The 20,082-nt window shown below is 42.2% G+C and overlaps 3 protein-coding genes and 1 long non-coding RNA gene across 7 annotated transcripts; 1 reads left to right on the top strand and 3 right to left on the bottom strand.

The window, feature by feature from the left end:
- Positions 1-272: 272 nt before the first annotated feature.
- On the bottom strand, positions 273-11,181 carry rspry1 (ring finger and SPRY domain containing 1). 3 transcript variants are annotated; one of them, XM_035642830.2, is made up of 15 exons: positions 11,027-11,181; positions 9,595-10,220; positions 9,329-9,381; positions 7,288-7,400; positions 6,577-6,703; positions 6,430-6,488; positions 5,981-6,047; positions 5,078-5,209; positions 4,815-4,930; positions 4,510-4,653; positions 4,292-4,403; positions 4,067-4,169; positions 3,775-3,927; positions 2,852-2,956; positions 273-2,572 (listed from the first exon to the last, which is right to left on the bottom strand). In XM_035642830.2, the coding sequence occupies exons 2-15, from the start codon at positions 9,990-9,992 to the stop codon at positions 2,476-2,478; spliced, it is 1,779 nt and encodes a 592-aa protein (XP_035498723.2). In that variant the 5' UTR covers positions 9,993-10,220; positions 11,027-11,181; the 3' UTR covers positions 273-2,475. The 3 variants fall into 3 exon arrangements, with proteins under 3 accessions (XP_035498723.2, XP_035498722.2, XP_035498724.2); XM_035642829.2 differs by having other exon boundaries at positions 10,685-11,158; XM_035642831.2 differs by having other exon boundaries at positions 10,940-11,158.
- Positions 11,182-12,575: 1,394 nt separating this feature from the next.
- On the bottom strand, positions 12,576-14,127 carry LOC124850135. Its single transcript, XR_007031010.1, has 2 exons — positions 13,744-14,127; positions 12,576-12,910 (listed from the first exon to the last, which is right to left on the bottom strand). It is a non-coding gene; the product is annotated as an uncharacterized LOC124850135 (long non-coding RNA).
- Positions 14,128-14,256: 129 nt separating this feature from the next.
- On the top strand, positions 14,257-15,436 carry anapc13 (anaphase promoting complex subunit 13). The gene is made up of 2 exons (XM_035643252.2): positions 14,257-14,548; positions 15,209-15,436. Exons 1-2 carry the CDS (start codon positions 14,450-14,452, stop codon positions 15,332-15,334), a joined length of 225 nt encoding a protein of 74 aa, XP_035499145.1. The 5' UTR covers positions 14,257-14,449; the 3' UTR covers positions 15,335-15,436.
- LOC118315731 (lathosterol oxidase-like) lies at positions 15,362-19,567 on the bottom strand. Of its 2 annotated transcripts, none has more exons than XM_035643250.2 (6): positions 19,124-19,567; positions 17,636-17,853; positions 17,293-17,425; positions 16,970-17,070; positions 15,962-16,090; positions 15,362-15,756 (listed from the first exon to the last, which is right to left on the bottom strand). In XM_035643250.2, the coding sequence occupies exons 1-6, from the start codon at positions 19,155-19,157 to the stop codon at positions 15,484-15,486; spliced, it is 888 nt and encodes a 295-aa protein (XP_035499143.2). In that variant the 5' UTR covers positions 19,158-19,567; the 3' UTR covers positions 15,362-15,483. The 2 variants fall into 2 exon arrangements, with proteins under 2 accessions (XP_035499143.2, XP_035499144.2); XM_035643251.2 differs by lacking the exon at positions 19,124-19,567 and adding an exon at positions 18,456-18,635.
- Between the last annotated feature and the right edge of the window lie 515 nt (positions 19,568-20,082).

The following is a 20,082-nucleotide window of genomic DNA, read 5'->3' as shown; positions in this document are numbered from 1 at the left end:
TTCAGTCCTGTCCGGGAAAACAAAGAAACAAAGTCTGTGCACGTTTGTTTTCTTACACCAATTATTCAAGCTTTCTCTGCCTGAGCTTCACTTAAATGGGATAAAATAATATAATTTTTCATCATTATAAATATATTATATTATTATTATTATTATATATTATCAAGAGCTGGCTGTGTAGAAGCAGTGAAGCAGTAAAATAAAAAGAGCATTAAATAATTTAGGATATGACTTTAGAAGCATATGTCATATAAATAAGCATAAGCCAAAAATCACATGAACGTACATTTATTACAAATATCACAATAAATCACATCTTTGGGAACTTCTGGGGCAAAATTCCTTTATAGATGTTTTTTGTTTTTTTAAATACAGCTCACAACTTTTTTTTCTTTACAATCATGAAGTTCATCTCATCAACCATAGGGACAACCATATCATTTATTTCACTTGCATGTGTAAGGTGCACCAGGAAAACACAGCGTATCAAAACAGGGAACCGAGCAGTTGTGTGTCATACTGAGTGATGCATGTTATCTTTAACAAATCATTCCAGTATAGTCTGAATGATTTTTTGCATACACATTTTGTTTTCATGCAATTTGGTTTCATAAACAATTTGACCAAAATGAATTCAAACTTAATTGTTTCAATTTGAAATGGTATAGATTCTTTTTTCCTTTTTTATGTCACACTAACAAACTCTTTGTATGTTCATTTAGTCACCTGTTTCCAAAAAGACATGTATCATTCTGTCCACCCAGAGATGATTCAAGTAAAGGATAGACAGAAAGACAGACAGAAAACACACAGTTGAAGACATTGGGGGGAGAAAGATGGAAAGAATTGGCAAGAAAAGAGAGCATAGAGATTTGCTGTGTTATAAAAAGCACAGAGGGGAAAACAAAGTTTTCCCAGTCTTAACCCAAACTTGTTTTGACGAGATCAACACTGAAGCCTACACATTTTACGGTCACGTCACTTTGCTGTGGGTCGTTTCACTGAAGAATTTCCTCCATCAAATCAGATCCTCAAAATGACATAATTTTAACAATGACCTGGGGTATTTTTGATTAATAAAAAAGGGAAAAGACAATTGACTCAAACATTTCACATTTTGTCTGAGAGGTTTTACTGCATCTGATAAAACTAAATGTCAATCAACAAAACTGGTTGTGCTTCTCAGCCACGTTTCTTACATCAGTGTTTGGCATCATCTAACGATACGAACTGAAACATCACATCTTTTGGATTGTCGTCGTAAAACACAGACCCATGTGTTTGTTAGTCACAAACAAGAATTAAGACTTTAGTTATACTGATGCAATCAAGCAATCCATGATCAATTCAGAGAGGGGGTGGGGTTGGAATTCAACTGCATAATCATACTGAACATTTGAACCTAAAAAAAAAATTGGGCAAAAACATGCAATTTCATTTACAGATTAGTAGTCTGTAAATTTGAAATTGCTGTGTATTGATTTTTTTTTTCCGTGGTTGCGACACACACATGAACGACTACAGCACAGAAAAGCAGCAGGGTCAGCCATGCTGGAAAAATCAAAAAAAGTCCCAATACAGATTCAAGTATGTTGTTGTTGTTGTTTGTTTAACTGGTTGTAAAACAAGAATTATGTCATGTCAACGTTCTTTTTTGTATGACAGCTGATTTGACTTTTAACATCTTCTGTAAATCAATAATTCAAAATCAGAAAATTGCACTCCAGTTCTCCGACACAAACTCGGAATCTCTTTCTGATGGCAAACCGCCGGCCGATCAATCAGTACAGACAGACGCAGATTAAAGCAGGAGGTTTTGGTGCAACCTTACGAAAAGAGAATGAAAATGCTACCTCGAGAACAACACAATTTCGCAAATCTATACCACGAAAAACATGACAGTGCGATGCATCTCAAATTTATCTGTACCTTGGGTTTAATACTGTACTACAAGGCCGTGTTCTTTTCAGATATCTCCAGCCCTTTCAGATCTGCAGACATATGCACGGGGGGGGTGACAGGATTAAATAGTAGTAGCCTCTGGGCTTAAAGCGTAGGGCATCTGACAACTAGACGCATATGAGAAGCTGGCTCTTTAAAATTGTTTCTGCTCCCCATGTTCCGCTCTTGTTATCTGAAAAATCACACTGTCAATAGCAGTCGACGCTCCCGTGGCCCAGCTCCTGCAGTGAGTCGTCAGAAGCATATAAAAGAGGAGATATAGGTAAACGCTCCGGGGGATCCAGCCGTGGTTTTTAGATTCCCCTCCTATTATTTCCTCTCTTCCTTCTCTCCACTCCTCCGTCGTTGTCTCCTCTGACCAGAACTCACAGTTCTGGCATGGTCACAGCATTGTGGCGCTGTCCCCAATGCCCCGTTGGGTGAGAGGGGACTCGGGGAGGTGGTGGAGGAGGAGGAGGCGGCGGCTGTCGGGCTCGCGTGTCTCTCCTTGCGCGAGGAGGGGCAGGCAGCGTGTCAGGAGACATGTGCAATGAGTCTGACTCGGTTCTGGATGTCCTGGCGGCACAGGGGGCACGTCTCTAACTGTAAGGCACACTCCATACACATACCACTGGAAGAAGAGAGGGGAGGAAACACAACATGAAGATTTTATCAACCAATTCTAAGAAAATACTGGGCAGAGAAAAATAGGTTCTTTTTTTGTTTTTAGAGATTTAGTTAAAAATCAAAACCTGAAACCTCTTATTTACAAATGTATGCAGACCCTCAATTCAGTACTTTTGTAGAAGCTAGTAGAAGTACAACTTTGTCTCTTCCTGAGTAAGTCTCTCCTTGCTTTGCACCCATTTAAAAAGTGTCAGAAATCGTAAATAAGGTGATGAACACATACCCATGTCCACAGGGCCGCAGCTCCGTGTCAGCCATGACGTCACAACACAACGTGCAGCAGTTGTCTCGGATGCTAACCTGCTTTAGTAAGGCCAGGCGGCGGTGTCTGGAAAACACAATAAAAACAGATGAACATTTCCATTTACAGGCATGTATTCAAGTCTTGCTTTCCTCCATGTATGAAAATGACACTTTGACGCTACGGATCAGCATGATGGATGTTCTGGCTGGATTGTTTTTCTGTTGGCTCTCATGTACACAGGCTTTCTGACTGTAAATGAAGATGCATTCGTTTGCATTACTAACTTTGCAAAGCCTGTGGCTGAAAGGGTGGCTGAAGTGTGGCAGATGAAGCGTTTGTGTTGATCTGAGATGTTGGTGCTCAAGAGCAACCTCTAGTGTCAGTGAATATTGCATGCTGTACGTAGCCTGTAATGATTATTTTTTTCTGCTCATTACACTGGTTTCTTATTTCCTTTAACACAAATATACATTTGTATAGAAAGTAATATAACTCTAACTTTAGGTTTGTTTCGTGCTGTTTGGTATATCATACAATATGTAGATGCTTATTTTGCATGTTATACAGCCCAATAAACAATATTCAACAAGTAAATAAATGCCAGTTGTGATATCGGAGTAAAGGACTGGTGCTGACATGGACGCATTCAGTTTCTGAAGAACTGTAGAGTGATGAAAGACCTATAAAGATGGTCAATGTCCTCTGGAGCAACCTCAAAACGATGAGTCATGTTTGCATCATGTCTTAACTACGTGTTGAACCCTGTGAGTAAACGAATGATTCACTGGCTATAGGGCAGTTGGGTAAGAAACAATGATAACACATGTTTCTTTCCCCAAAATTTCAGTGTGCTGTCTAATTTAGACACAGTCACTGCAAGAAGTAGTTGTTTCCCTTCGTACCTGGGTAGGATGATCTTTTCACTGGGCTGCAGGGAAGCGAAGTCGTTGAAGGTGCTGAACTTGACAGAGGGTGGGTGACGGAAAGGCTTGGCCCCGAAGTTAAACTCGCACTGCTGGTATGACATAAAGCTGGCTGCAGCGAAGAAACCCGACCTGACGGAGACATAGGCGAAGGGGGAAAAAAAACGGAGGGAGGGTTCGGTTGAAAGAATAATTCAGAGCAAAGAGGGAAGGAGGGAAAAGCAGAAGAACTGAGAGAGAGAGAGAGATGGGAGGAAGTGTGTGGACTGACGTGGCTGACGAGAAGACCTGTTTCTCTGGTGGCAGCTGATGTCCGTTCAGATAAAAGATCATCTGCTTCTTGCTGAGGTCCAACAGGAAGCCAATGGCATCTCCTACACAGGACAAACGCGCAGCAGAATAAACATCTTGATATACAATTAAATATATATTTATATATCTTTCTAGTGTGGTCATAAGTAATGACCATGTGTTGATGTGAGTGTGTAGTACATACCCTCTTTCCAGCAGGAGTGAGAGTGAGGTTTACTGCGAGCATTGTACCAGATGAGCTGCCTGCAGCCATCGTACGCACATGAGTATTCATCATCTCCTATTCCATAGCCCTCCTGTAGCGCACATACACACACACATATACACAAAATGCTTAAGTATTTTTCTGCAGGGACACGGCATGATGAGATGTTCAACAGGAAACACACGGAGGAGGATTACATGGTTGAGGAACTTGCTGTCCTTGGTGGCCCATCCGATTTGCATCACGCCTGACGTCACGACCGTCACCTCGTAGTACCAGACGCCCGAATACACGCAAAACGTACAACGCACGCTCTCAAAGGACGAGGCGTCACATCGAGCCTGATGACGGGAACAAGAGATCAAAAGATCACAACACTCATGAGTTATTCCGATTTTACATACATGAGGGCAGAGAGTATAAAGAATTAAAATATCAATAATTTACATTTCAATTGAAGGCCAGACTAAAAGCTAAGTCTTGAGTTTGCATGTAGACTAACCTCTAGTCCAGTGGGGGAAATCTTGAGGTACTCGCTGACATCATTGCTGTTCAGCATGGCGTTGATATTAGTGAGGTTGACCTTCTCGTAGGTGAACTGACGACCGTCCTTAAGAACTGGACAGACAAAAACACTTAACACCAAATACTCTTTCTCTCATGTACCCAATTAGAGAGACTGTCCCAGTCTCATCAGCCTGTGATGCTACACACACACACACACACACACACACACACAATTTTTGATAACATGGGGCTACTCACACAGATTGTCAAGGCTCCACTGTGAGCAGAAGCCAACCTGCCTCTTCAGGTAGTCGGGATTCTCCGCCCACGACTCCAGGACAGAGAGTCGATTGCTGATACACGATTCGGACACTGTCAGTTTGTTCTCACCTGAGGACGAGAAGCGAAGTTGAGAATGAATGAATAACTAAATACACAACAAAACACAACAATATGGAAACATTATTAAGAAAACGGTACAGCAGCGTGAGCGAACAGAAACCCAGAGTATCTCCAAAGACGAGACTCTGTTCTAAAGATCTGAGCTCAAAGTCAAGAGCACATGGCACGTGTGTTTAGGGTTTGTCCGAATTTTGCCTAGATTGGAAGATGAGGACGCTTCTCTGCAGAGGAAACAGATTCACTTTAAACATGAGCAGATCAGCTGTGTATTTACCAAGCATATTACTGTATTTACTACCGTTAAGCACCAAGTGAAATACCATTCCACTGACTTCAGACCCGGCCGATCGCGCAAAGGCTTTCGCAATGCAGCACCTGACCACACCTGATTTGAAGAGAAACACCCCTTGGTGCTCAGATGGGTGCGTTACAGTGCATTTTCTGTTTACACAATGTCGGCAGGAATATAACACCTATGTTGGTCTGACATGGGCAAAGAAACTTGTATCACGCTTCTATCTCAAAGCATATTTCATATGCAAATGCAACAGCCACCAGGCAAGTAGAAGAAAATAACAGACGAGACACTGGACAGGGGCAGTTGTCATGGAAATGGTAAACAGTATCTCTGCATCAACCTTGCTTTGAGGGAACTTTTTTATTTCACCATTTATATAATTAACTCGTGTTCTGCTGTCTCATCATTTATCTTCCGCCGTTTTAAGAAAATGTATTCATGACACAGTGAGTGAAGCTTACTGGTCTGGGAGAACTTCTCCAAAGCGATGAGAGCAAACAGCATGACAGTCGGATGGGCTTCCGAGCTCTGGGGAAAAACAGAAACAAACTTTTTTACTTCTGGTTAATTTGACAAAAACATGTCCTTTCATTTTAAACACACAATAATCACACAGGTGGTCTTTAAACACATGATATGTGGGGAACTATCTTACTTATGAATCCAGAAATATCCGTCTTTCTATTCTCTCTGTCTGACTGTCCTTCTATTTTTTTTTCAACAAGCACTGATCTTATCAACTTCAAACTTGGCATGTGTATTTCCGAGGGACCCTGGGAAGTGCAGTGTCCTGTTTTGGATGAGCGTTTGTCAAGACTACTCTTTCTGGACATCATCAGAGACCAACAAAAGAATTTTGATAAATGCCATGCACTGACAGGCACCACTGTGTGCTTATGTGTGCGCTAACCAGGCTCTCTAGAAGATACTCAAGAGTTCCAGGGCTCAATAGTCCAATACTGGCTGGTCCTGAAAGACATAAAGAAAAAGAAAAACATTAGAGGGAATATTGACTCAAGGACTTAAATAAAAGCGAGTGTGTAAACGTGGACTGTACCAGCCAGTTTCTCTGCCAGGCATCCCAGGACAGCGGTGGTGTTTCTGTGCTTTGCGGGGTTGAGAGCATCCTGTTGTGCTACGGCCGAACTCAGACTCAACATGTCAGACAGTTTCTGCAGCGCATCCTGGAGACGGGATAAAGAGGATACAGACCATTTACTCTACTGAAGGTCAGGTACACACTCGCTCCTATAAACAATATTCAAACGTTGCGAGAGGAAGGAGATACAGAAGATTTAAACGTAACAAAAATCCATACATGTTTACAAAGGACAATTCTGAGAAAACAGGTCAAGTGGGGGGTAAAATACAGTGGGGGGAAGGGGGGGACACGCACTTACACATGTTTATTCCATTATCCCTGTGGGGACGACTCATTGACATTAATGCTCTCAAGCTTCTAGAATGAGCAGCGACAAGCTCAACCATAAAAAAGTATGAGGACAAGCATCCTTGGGGTGTTGCTCATGTTGGGAAAAAAACATGCTTGTGTTTGAAGCTTTGCATTTTATATTTTAAACATGAAAATTCATTTTGTGAAATATGCTGAATACTTGTAAGCGTATAGAAATCTTGGAAGCAGGGGGGTGAACAAAGTGGGTGGAATGCAGAGGTCAAAAGAAAGAGTAGCAGTGAAGGATGAAGGTTCTCTGGAGCCGAATAAGATTTCCAAAAAATCTTTTTCAATTTATACGCATGAAACACTGACCTTGGTGGGCAGGGGACACTCATCCAATAGAAGGGTGATCACCGCGGGGCCGAGAGGATCGTCCAATGGGATCACTCGAATCAGGGACTGGACGACCTCCAGCCAACCGTCATCTAAGGGAGAAAATGGTTTATTTTGAGATTCATCGAAAAGATGAAAGAAGAACTTCTTTTTTATTTACCTGCTGACCGAATACTTAATATTATTTATCATGGTTTTATTTTTTATTATGTATCCAGTAGACAAAAATACACTTTTACCAAAAAAATTTTAATGACTCAACATGTGATGGGTTAAAACTTGCAGGCATATATACAGTATTTAGTCCTTATATGCAATATTTTCCATATAGATCATCTCACAGTCTAAAGATAAGTCTTCATATTTGTTGATTTTGTTCATTATATCTCCATCTTCCCCCATTTCTGTTTGACATTGTTGTGCAGTTTCTTGAATCTTGTATTGTGTTGTACAGTTGTGATATTAGATGTTCATCACCTTTAATCTTACATAAACCAGTGAATAAAACAGACCAAGTAAATTTCACCTTTCTCCATTTATTTTATTCCTAAAATAGTCTCTGGCCTGGAGATGTCTTATCAAGGTTACATCTTTACAAAGCTAATGTCGAAACTGCACACCAACACCTCCTCCGGCCACACATTTCATATTCTCCTGTGCTTTTTAAGGTGAAAGTTTTTTTGCAAGTGTTAAACCAAACCAACAACCCTAAAGGCTTTTTTCACTTCGGCAAGAACTTAAGAAAACACATTGTTTGACCTGTAAAACAAACATATTTCCACAGACCTTTTTTTCCCGCACATGGGTCAAAAGATTATGTCAATATCATTATCAATTACTTCTTGCCACAGACGTTATTGATGCCTGGATAGTATTTTTTACATTCATCCAGAGGCAGATGTTTCCTTTTCTCTGGCACTTTTCTTCATGATAAATTGATGATTCGTCTGAATGGAACCAGATAACTGTGCTGACATGTCTTCAGGAGACTGTCTCCTGCATTACGATCATTGCGACGCAGCACAAATGCCAAAAAACCCATTTCCTGTCCATTAGGTGACTCAGTAAACAAACGCTCTCATCCCAACCATATCGCTTTATGAAAGCCAAGGGGGTTTATGAATAATGTAACGTGGTAGCACATGTTGAGCAGAAAGTGCCCGTCTTGGCTGACTTGACTTTCTGCTTAGCTTAGGTTCAGTTATCTGAAAGCTAATACACCCAGCCAGGCTGTTGTCAAGCCGCACAAACACAACTCCATGTGAGCATCAAAACACCATATGTGCATCATGACACAAGGCGCTAACATAAAGCATACGCACATCAGCAACTCTCTCTCTCACGCACAGCGTGACCAGACGCACAAGAGAGCAAACACTCTCTTGACCAAAAACAAACACAAGACATCAACTGAACACACAATTGACTCAAACGAGAATCAGGCACGTCAATTTCTGTCAGATAAACAGAAAACAAAGGCCGTCGCAGTCTATTCACTTGCTGCGAACATGAGCAAAAACTCAAGTTTACATCTAGGAGCACCTAACATCTGATGTCTGCAGTGTGAGGTCGTGTCCCTTCCCCAGGTGATGCAATGTTCCTCTGAACTGGGACAGTGTTGGAGAAACACTGAGGCAGCGATAATGCAGCAGGATTGTCAGCAGAAGGCAGGTGGTGTCGCAGCCTCCCTCCTCTTGTTTCTCCAGTTGGACATGAATGGCCTTTTTTTTTTTTTAAACTTCATTAAAACCCACACATCTTTACTCGTGTAGGATTTTATCATTTTGGTCCTCTAAATTGTTTGCAGCCCACAGCTCAAATATAAGACGCTTCAGGCTAAAAACCAGGACACAGTTTTGTCAGTCAAGTCAACATAAGTCACCTTTTCAAATTGCTCTTTTTGAGTTGAGCAAAGGTTTAGACCTTTTCCGATTTTTAAAAAAAGGAATGATTTATTCGCAACAAGGACAAAATCATGTGTTATAAATCCATATTCAGTGTGTGTGGGTTTTTTTTTTACCTGTCTCTGCCATCTCATGCAACGTGATCATGGAGTAAGGGGGTTCTTGGTCACTATAAAAACAAAAGACCACAGAGCATATTTACAGCTTGGCTTAGGAGTGTCTACCTGAATGCTGTACATCACAAGCTCAGCTCTGCATTTAGTGATGTGTGCATGTATTTATGTGCATACTTGTACAAAATCTGCTAGAACACCCTGATTACCTGGTCAGTGCTGGTGCTCTATATACATCAACTCACTTCCTCTCCCATCACCAGACTTACTTGTCCACAAGTGTCCTGATGACAGCCAGCGTGTCCAGCACCAGTCCGTCCACGTTCTGCTTCTTCCGCCGCGGCTCGTGGGGCCCGCGTCCGCGGCGGGGCGGCCGGACCGGGTCCCTCGGCCGACTGCTCCGGGCCTCCCCGGTGTCGGCGCCTACGCCCGCGACGTGATCCGCCCGCCTGGCTTGTCCTCGGGTCGCCCTCGACGAGCCGTGGTGATGGTCCTCCGCATCGCTGTCCTCGCGGCACACGCAGCTGTTGCCCATGGTTCCAGTGGCGGAGACCGCACTGGCGAGGGTCTCCCAGAATGAGGGGAGGGACTTTGAGGAGGAAAGGAAGAGCAGAACCCTCGCAAGGCTCCTGCAGGCACAGAAAGTGATCCAGGCGGCTACTATCATATCATCTGGAGACCTTGCTTTCGGGGGACTCCTGCCCCAGTGGGCTGGCTGGAGTGAGTGTAAATCACCATAGTGTCGTCAAGCAGAGGTGTGGGATAGTTTTGACAGTAACACTATATGGCTAGTTACAGGGACCTGCGGAGGTCAGGTGACGCATCGGTAGGAACTCTGCACATCGCAGACAGCAGCACAAGAGTCAGGTCCAGCTGTCGTTCTGGGCACGCACAGCTGTGGAAGCAACACAGAGAGGAAAAACACAAGAGTGAAACTCTATCCCCGAGTTGTTGTCTGTGCGGCCTGTATGTTTAACTGTCTGACAGCTGATCGTCTGCCGCCCATCGACTAAGCTCAACGCTGGCGGACAACGAGGGTCAATTCCGAAAGAAATGGAAGAAAAAAAAAATAGAAAGCGGAAAGAAAAAAAAAGCTTTAGTTGTCCACCTCTCAAAGAAAAGCAGCCGCTGCACGATGTCTTACTGCTTAAAATGTCCCTGTGTTAACAATGATCCCATTATACACCAGATGTTTGCAAAGATTTACTGTTGTTGTTGTTGTTGTCAAACAAGAGCTCTTCGGCTAGCTGGCTAGCAAGCTAGCCACCCACCGAGCAAGCATTCTTTTTCATACTTCCAAATGAAATACACAAACCTGCACGTATCACTACATTGTTTTAAACCCGGCGTCATACTTACGCTACACACGCGAGCCAAGTACTTGACAAAAACAGGTGGCTAGCTGGCTGGCTGGCTGGCTGGCTAGCTTAGCTAGCTAGCTCCGCTGTGAAGTAGCCAACGGCTAGCTAGCACTAGCTTGTTAGCCAATTAGCGGGACACTCCTTTGATACTGCTGTCAAAGCGACGCGTTAGCTTTTACGTGACTAGCGCCGGTGAAGTATTCCGGGTGGGGGGGACGCGTTCACACGAACCGCCTCGTATTCCGCAACACACCTGTTGCTTAAGTCTTGAAAAGAAAAGAAAAAGAAAGAGCAAAAAGAATCTACACGTTCAACGTGACGGCGATCAAAGGCATCTTACACATTTTTGTAACGACGCTAACACCGCTAGCCGCGTGCTAAGTTCCGTAGCGTTGGCAGCTAACAGCTAACAGCTAACAGGCTGGCCATAATCATCAGCTGTGCTGGATGGAGACGTGAAGCCGAGGGAGGAGGAGGAGGAGAAGGAGGAGGAGGATTTCTGTGGAAGACAACGTCAACATAGAGTCAAGTAGAGTCAAGACCCTTTATTAGAAAACAAAAAACGTCCTCTCTTTCTTTTTTAATCCATCGTTTCTTGTGTAACCTATTAAAATCTGTCACGAAATATTTGTGTTTGTTTGGGTGGTGGTTTTCTTTTGTGAGCACCTCTGATGTTTCTGCACCTTCTAGTATTTTGTGACATTAAAACACAGAAGGAAATACGATCGATGAGTAGAGACAGCTTCAGAATTAAGATCATAATTATAATAAGCAAAAATAAAAACAAACAAGTTACAATAATACTATTATATTAGATGAAAAATGCAGTGTGAAACTATAGCACTTTGAGATTGCTTTTAGCAATGAAAAGTGCTCTATAAATGCAATTTATTATTATTATTATTATAAAGTTGAAACTAGCCACATTACACTATTTGATCACCATGTATACCTTAAACAGGTGTTCTAGTAAAAAAGAAAGGCATAAAGCAAATAGATGCCCTAAGTTCGATTTCTCCCTGAGTCCCTGAACGCAACCCCGTCACGAGACAAAAGAGAAAGAAAAAAACAACTTGTGAAATACATTATAGAACGTTTGCATACAAACGATGCACCAGACAAGTTGGATAATTCCATCAGAAATCAAAAGAGCTTATATAAAATACATGTCATAATTTGGAATTTTTCCATTATAATCATGGTCCCACTGATAGAACAGGATGCAGAATAAAAGTGAGATTTCCTTGCATTGGGGATTGTTTGATGGGAAAAACGAAGCACCTGGATACACAGTTGCTCAGGGGAATCTGCATAGTGTCTATGAATAACTGAAAAGGAGGCAATAACATTAATGAAAAAACATTTATTAACACTAACATGATAAGACAAGCGTGAGGTTGTTCAGGTCAGTGAATCAGAATAATACAGCACAGAGGAAATTGCGGGTATAGACATGCGCGGAGTCCAGGTCCATGTTCCAGGCTGAGATCCTTTAAAAGTCACATTTAAAGTCCCTTCCTGAGTTGTCAAAACAACAATGTGGTTGAACAACTCCAGGTCAGTTTGACGTCGAGGAATTTGTGCATCTGAACTGGCAATCACATAGTTTAACTAAGGTATAGGTAAATATCATTGTTTTAAATACGAGTCGGCTAAATAATGCATCCACAACATGCAGTGAAACAAATGTTACAGACCAAAACTGTTCTTAACCTACAGTCTGAGTTTAAACAATGAGGAAAGGGTACAGCTGAAGGACTAGCATGAAGGGGATTTAGCAAATAATCAATGAGGTTGTTCCTACATTGAAAAGCTATTCTTGCACTGTTTACCTAGACTAGTCTACGCTTAACTTAAGTTAAGGTGAAAAATGTCTCAGAACAAAATGGTTTTCCATGAAATCAAGTAGGTATTTAGATCGTGTGTTGTAAATTGGGATAGTCACACACTCGGCTTCGGTCTAGGGCTGTATTGAAGGTGTTGTCACGGTACATCCCGATTCTGCCCAGGTCTTTGGTGAATCTCTGTGATCTGGGATAGAAAGAAGACGCTGAGCTTTCAAAGGTTGGCGACTGACGACCGTAGTCACTGGCTGTGGTCCTGTAAAGGGGATTCTGGTGCTTCGTTCGAGCCATCATGCACGAGAAAACGGGGTTTCCGGGGCTCACACATGGTTTTGTGTCTTCTACCTGCTGCTCTTGAGACGCAGACATCACTGCAATACCTATAAAATATATAACAGAATTAATCTCAAACCTCAGCTTCAGTACAAGATTATGCAAAAACATTTTTTTTGTATCTCTGCAGAGGTTCTTTCTCATTTTATCACCCATTAACACATCTGTATTAAATAAAAATAACACCAAAGGGCAACTTTTACCAAATGGACCACCGGAAAATGCATTAAGAAGCAGTTGTGTAATGCTTGCATGCATTTCATACATTAAAGGGGAAGTAAGCGATTCTAAAGCAATACACATTTGGAAAAATCAGCGAATATTTACTCTTTTAACATCAGAGATACCTATGTAGCGCCGTGTTTTCAAAATAATTGCAAATTCCTTGTGCACTGTTAAAGATTCCAAGAAAAGATCCTCATATGACTTAATATTTTTATCCTCACTAAACACAAGTAGGCTTATGATTCTTTGATCATTTGAACTACAGTAATCCTTTGATCATACAAACCACATGAATCCTTTGATCATTATGAATTTGACTATTCTTTCGCCTTCCAGATGATGCCTTTGAGAAGCAGATCTGGAAGTCAGAACTTTGTCTACACATTTACTTCTCACTGGGAAATTCAAACATTTCCACTACTGAGAATAAATAAATAAAAACATTGTCACACAAACGGATACTTCCTTCTATTATAGTTATGTAAAATGATTCAGGCTACAATATTTTACTTAGCTTTGCTAATTGCTGTCCCATAGTTACTAAAGGTCAAAGATAGCTAACCTTAGATCTCCAAATATACCGTATCCAATGATTACAACTTAATCTGAATGAATCCCTGCGGTCCCCAGTCTTTATGCAATTTTGAAAAGTTACCTTCATATGCAGGAAAACCAACGAAACAATCTGCCAAAAAGACACACCGTCTTTATTCTACTGTTGGCCACAGCCCCAGCTCAGAGAAGGCCCCGGTTACCATGGAGACGGATAAACGGAAGGTGGAATTACCAGTCTGTAGTGTGACACTCTCATACAGTTTTTTCTCCCCCCCGCCCCCCCGACCTTTCAACTCATTCTTGGTTGTCATGGAGACATATTGTTTCAACGAAACAAAGACAAAAAAGAGTGGAATCATTCAGTGTGTGGTATGTTCAAAAGTACTCCGCCCACCCAGTTACCGTTACCAACATATAATCATTTTTAATATTTTCAAATCCCCGTCAAAACCGGTTATTATAACCAAAGTCCGCATATCGGCTTATGTTAAAAACTCTCATTAACCAACGCGACTGAATTGGCTTTTAGAAAAACCTGTATCTTCCCACAGCACGCGAAGGCATCATTAGTGACATCATCACCAAGCGTCAACTGCCCTTACGCACAACTACCGCGCCTCAAACGTCTAACTTGCAATTTTAACAAACCCCCCCGGAACGCGACTGTCCACAAGTGCTGCAGTGAAGTAGGTGAAGCAGTTAGCTCGAGGCTAGCTCGGCTACAGGGGGAGGATACCTGAGCAGCTCGACCGGGGGGAGGAGGAGGAGGAGGAGGAGGAGGAGGAGGAGGGGGTTCTGCTCCGAGGATGGACAGCGAGATCCAAAGAGACGGGAGAGTCCTGGACCTCACCGACGATGCCTGGAGGGAAGACAAGCTGCCTTACGAGGATGTCACCATCCCTCTGGTACGTGTTGATGTAGTGTCATACACAGAGTGCTGCTAGCTAGCATTCGCAGTTTGTTTACAGTAAAATATAATATATTATTCAGCTGATATATATATATATATATATTTATTGATGGCACTAGTGAGAAAATGAGCATAAAACAAACCACATGTTTGTTGCTCAGTTGGTATGATGAGACCTGTCTGACCTGTCTCGATAACATCACACTGATGATCTCTACCATCACACTGTTATCAAAGTGGGGCTGCGGCTAACGTTTCGTTTTCAATAATCCATTAATCTGCTGATTATGTTCTCGATTAATCGATTAGTTGTTTGGTTCATTAAATGTCAATCGTGTTTCCCCAAACCACCAAGATGATGTTTTGTTTTGTCCACACACCAAAGATATTTAATCTACTGTCACAGGAGCAAATAAACCAGAAATATTCACATTTAAGAAGCTGAAATCAGAGAATTTTTAAATAAAGACTACTTGAACCGATTAATGGATTATCAAAATAGTTGGCGATTAATTTAGTCATCGATTACTAATCCATTAATTGTGTTGCAGCTCTATATTAAAGCAGAGTGAACTGTGATGGATGGAACTTCTTTGCATCCCGCTCTTCTTCTTTCCCATTTGGAATCTTATTTCTTTCCCTGTGCTCTCGTCAGAGTGAACTGCCCGAGGCCGAGCAGGACAACGGAGGATCCACGGAGTCCGTGAAGGAGCAAGAGATGAAGTGGACGGATCTCGCCCTGCAGAGCCTCCACGAAAACACACCGAGCACCGGCAGCTGAGAGACTTGGGACGGGAGAAGCCGCAACCAATCTCACGGCCACAGAGACTGAATTACAAACAGAACAAATATGTCCACAAAATAAATTGCTCCTCACCTTGTACTTTATCTCATGCATTTTTTTGAAAATGACATATCGTGTCCTCATATTCAAGTTTTTTGTCTGGCTGCCTCTGCCATAAGCTTGCGAACGTGGTCATGCGACCCGTCCCCCAGTAGGGCGGAGGGGTGTCGGTAGGAGCCCCCCAGACGATCCCAGAGTGTAAAGTATTGTCCGTAGTTGTAGTTGAAGTGGAGGTGATGGTCGACGTGGTGAGCAGCGCCGTTGATCAGACATATCAGAGGCTCGGGGATGCGGTAGTCTCCGTCGTGTATGGAAATGGTCCAGAAGTTGACAAAGACGAAGAGTGAGAGGTAGACCACCTGCGACGCAAGTATCCAAAATGAAAAGATGTAAACATCACGTCAATGTATTCTGTGACCTTTGCTATGTCAACGTATATCCTCACAATCAATTCAGCTCGAGAAAAGTTGAAGTTAAGTGCAGCGAGGGAGGATTTTGTCACTCCTCAAACCTCAGATCTACTATAGAATTATATTTTGTAAGGCGTGACGGTCGGACCACCACCTTGTGCAGGGGGAAGATGAACGTGTAGACGTGGTAGGGTAAGCTCTGCAGGAAGCCGTCAAGTGGGTGGAAGGCGTGGCTGGCGAATGGCGTAGGGACCTTGAAGATGTGGTGCTGCTTGTGTAATTGCTGTGGGGGAGAAAAACAAGAAGTCCCAAAAAATTTAGAGGGGAGGAAAGAACATGCAAACAAGGTTCTCTGGTTAAAATTAGTAATTATTATGGCAGCATTAACTTTCATGAAAATTTGAACAACCTAAGTTGTCAGACAGATTTGCAGTTCAGATGTTGATCCCCTGACTTGCCAATACCACTTTCACATTCGCCTCCCACCAACTAGAAGTTGATATTGTACAAGCCATTGATGTTTGTTGTTAAAATATTTGTATTTTTGTTTAGATTTTGCATTATTTTTGGATAATTGGAGGTGGTAATTAGATGCACAGGGAGGGGTGTGTGTGTGTATATACGGGCATATGTCACATAGGAAATGGAGGTTCACAGGTAGAGAGAGAGAGAGAGAGAGAGAGAGCTCACTGTTCTCACCAGCACCAGAACAGAACGGCAAGAGATCAACACGCTACAATAATCGTATGGTTTGTTAACTATCTGCCCAAACAACTTCAATAAACAACAGGCTGCACTGAAATACTCACAAGTGGAAACTCTTGTACTGGGTCTGTGTATAAGAACACCTTCAACCTACCTGTGTAATAACGGCAATTCAGGACAAAGCGGGACGCTGATGGACGGTGGAAAGTTGCCATTAGAGATATGGAGTAATAAAGACCCTTACTTTCATCAAACCTCTGATTTTTTTGAACAAGACATTGACATACCGTCAGCCTATAGTGAGTTATTAACGCGTACTTATGATTCATTGGAGACGTGTACTCTATTCTGCCTTTAGGTCTGTCTTGGTCTCCACCAACTTCGCCTGCCTGTCGGCTGTTTGGACCTGAGCATGTAGCTGGCGCACAGTGAGTGAATTCATCAGAGCTCTTTTCACCTTGTAAACGCTCTTATGGTGCAGGCAGCGGTGTATCCAGTAGATGCTCATGTCGGTGAAGAACAAGAAACTGGCGATGCTCAGGATCACTCCAGGCCAGCCTGAAACGGAAAAACAAACCAGTAAGTCTCCGATTATTTTATCCCCTTGCTCATTATATCGGAAATGTGGGATTCATGGCTGGATTTCAAGTCAGTAAATCACCGTTTATTTTCTAGTATGAGACAAAGTGTCAGTTCGTTTCCAATCAATCATGGGTTTTATGGGAACCCTGGTTCACCAACCCCTAGTTTATTTTTTCTTTTAATTTAGAGTTTTCTCACCCAGATAAGAGTCGCTGATGTTGTTGTACAGTTTGCTGTGTCCCCTGACCTCCCAGAAGAAAATGGCTACTGTTGGGAAGCTCATCCAGAAGATAGAGACGATTCCAAGCCGGATCTCTTTTCTGACCTGGTCCTGTCATTCATCAGAGACATGAGGTTAGGATTTGGGGAGTGGGTGTTTTCTTTGGGATTGAGTTCTGATGTTATCTTAAGTAATAAAAAAAACAGAACAGTCACACACACACACACACACACACACACACACACACACACAAACCACCAGTTAGTTCATTGACTTGTAACTGGTCTGTGAACACGCAGCGTCGTCCATTAGACAGCCTACCTTAATGAACTGTGGGTGTTTCATGAGCTTGTGGTCAAACACGTAGTAGAAGTTGAGAGCACCGAAGCTCAGGTAGAGCAGCTCTGCTCCCAGGGTGGTCACCACCCACAGACTGACGATCTGACGCAGAGCCTCGTCCTCGGGCCACGAGGTCGGGTAGACGTACAGAGTGAAGATGTAGTGGTCGGCGATGTTCAGCACGTGATCCATGATAAAGTCTGTGGGTTAAAGGAAACGAAGGTGTCAATGTTGCTCTTCACCACCACGATAAAGACTACTATGTGTGAGAGAGAGAGAAATAAGAAGTGAAAGAACTGGCTGAAATTTCCTAGAATTTTAACCGAGGCAAAAAACTACAAACACACAAAGGTGCAGTAATGTTTCTCTCTGAGAAGACAGAGTGAATTTCTGATATATAATCTTGCATAGTGACCTTCATTTTGTCTATCATTGACATGTTTCCACAAGATAAACTTGACCGAGAGAGAGGCAGCTTATACAGGCATGAACAGAAAAACCGTGATAGACGATGTATCGCACGAAGCAGAGAAGCAACATGACAAAGACCTCTGAGAGAATCAACGCATCTTTAGCCGTTTCCTTCCAAGTCTACAGAACTGGAAACATCAATGGCAGTCAACAAATTTTTTATCAACACTTGAAGCACAATGGGAGAAATCCGTCATGCTGTCTATAAGGAGTCTTGTACAGTTGAGATAAATAATATTATGGAAACATGACAAGTAAAAATTGAATCATCATCTATCCGACGTTATCAATAATGATCAATAACTGATGTAGATCAGTTTTGCGTCCGTACCTGTACAAGGGACCACTGTTCCAGGGAGTGCGACGATTCCAGTGCCACAAAACTGCCTGTGGCTGTTAGTGAAATTTTTTTTAACCGTTTGACGACCAAAGTCCTCCTGACTTTGTTTCTTTGGTTATCAAAAGCTGCTTCTGATGCATTGTTCAACTTCGTTGATAATATCCACCTTAATCCCAATCAAGACTATATTCAACCATTCGTCTCTACATGTCAGAATTACCATACAATGAGGAATCCTCTCAGTGAGAAGCTGAATAATACTTAACCTGAATTTTTCAGTTCCTTTATTTTTTAAATATTCTTTATACCCCATTTTAGTAGATTTGTATGGCTAATTTATCACTTTTAATTATGATGAATTAGGCATGAAAATGTATTACAATGCATATAATGTATAGTCTATGTATAATGTAAAATAAAATAAAATTACATTTGCCTGCACTGTAAAATACACAAGTACTGAAATCAAATAGGATAACAATGATTCTAATCACCTGCTGGAGGACAACTACATTAACTACCATGTATTAAGATTCATTTGAATTTTTAATTAAAACTCCAATCAGCTGTTTTGTACACTTTTTTAAAAAAAAGAATTATTTCTGTAAGGATTTTTCTTTTTTTTCTTCTTCAAAACAAGTTATTGCTAATGAACTAACCTGCTTTAGGACCAGGGCCAGATGACCAATTCATTGGAACCTTCCCAGAAAAGTAGTCGCGTTCCTCTTCACCCTCAGCATGTCCACGACCACCAGCATATGATTTGTGACATGAGAGCACGTGACCAGGTGTGAAGTGGCAAATCAACCGCACACCGCTAATATGACTTCACCGTGCATTCCAATATGTCCCCCAGGAAGGTGCTTTGATTTTTCTTCCTAGAAGAAGGCAGTTGAGATTCAAAAGGGGACGCACGCTCCTCTTCGCTTGATTATTGCTGGCAGCTTCCTGGAAGACTCAAATGTGAGTCGTGGTGGAACAAGATCCCAGCGTGCTCGGCAAATAACAGGGAGCTCGGTGAAAGCGAGAGGCGTGATCCTTACAGACGGTTCCTGCTCATTTCAGTGCAGCTACAGTGAAATAATCTTGGTTATTATGCCAGTTTGCTGGCACGTAGTTCATTTCTTCCCAAGTAATGGACTGTGGTTCATTGCAATATGAATTAATCTCATGTCTTTTATAGCATATAATCACATTAATGACTCATGTGCCATCTGAATTTGAATCATAGCCATTTAAACCACACACTTTTGTGAACCACTTGCAGGGGGTTAGCATGTCATTTTTTGCAGTGCATGTACCCTCCCATGGGGGGGGCTGCAGGATCAAGTTCCCCCCCGAGAGGTCTGCCCTTTGCACACACACACACACACACACACACAAACACATACACACATACACATGCACACACACACACACACACACACACACACACACACATACACACACACACACACACACACACACACACACAAACACACAAAAGACACGCACACACACACACACACACACACAGGCATGCACCAAAAATTAAATTTGAGTTTGACCAGGACGAAAAAATGTGTGGAATTGTAAATGATCTGTGAGTGAGCATTTCCAGCGTGTAACTCAGTGAGAG

This window comes from Scophthalmus maximus, chromosome 7, assembly GCF_022379125.1.
Source record: "Scophthalmus maximus strain ysfricsl-2021 chromosome 7, ASM2237912v1, whole genome shotgun sequence".
Taxonomy (NCBI): Eukaryota; Metazoa; Chordata; class Actinopteri; order Pleuronectiformes; family Scophthalmidae; genus Scophthalmus; species Scophthalmus maximus.
The sequence above is the reverse complement of the archived record's forward strand: the minus strand, read 5'-3'. Positions and strand labels throughout refer to the sequence as shown.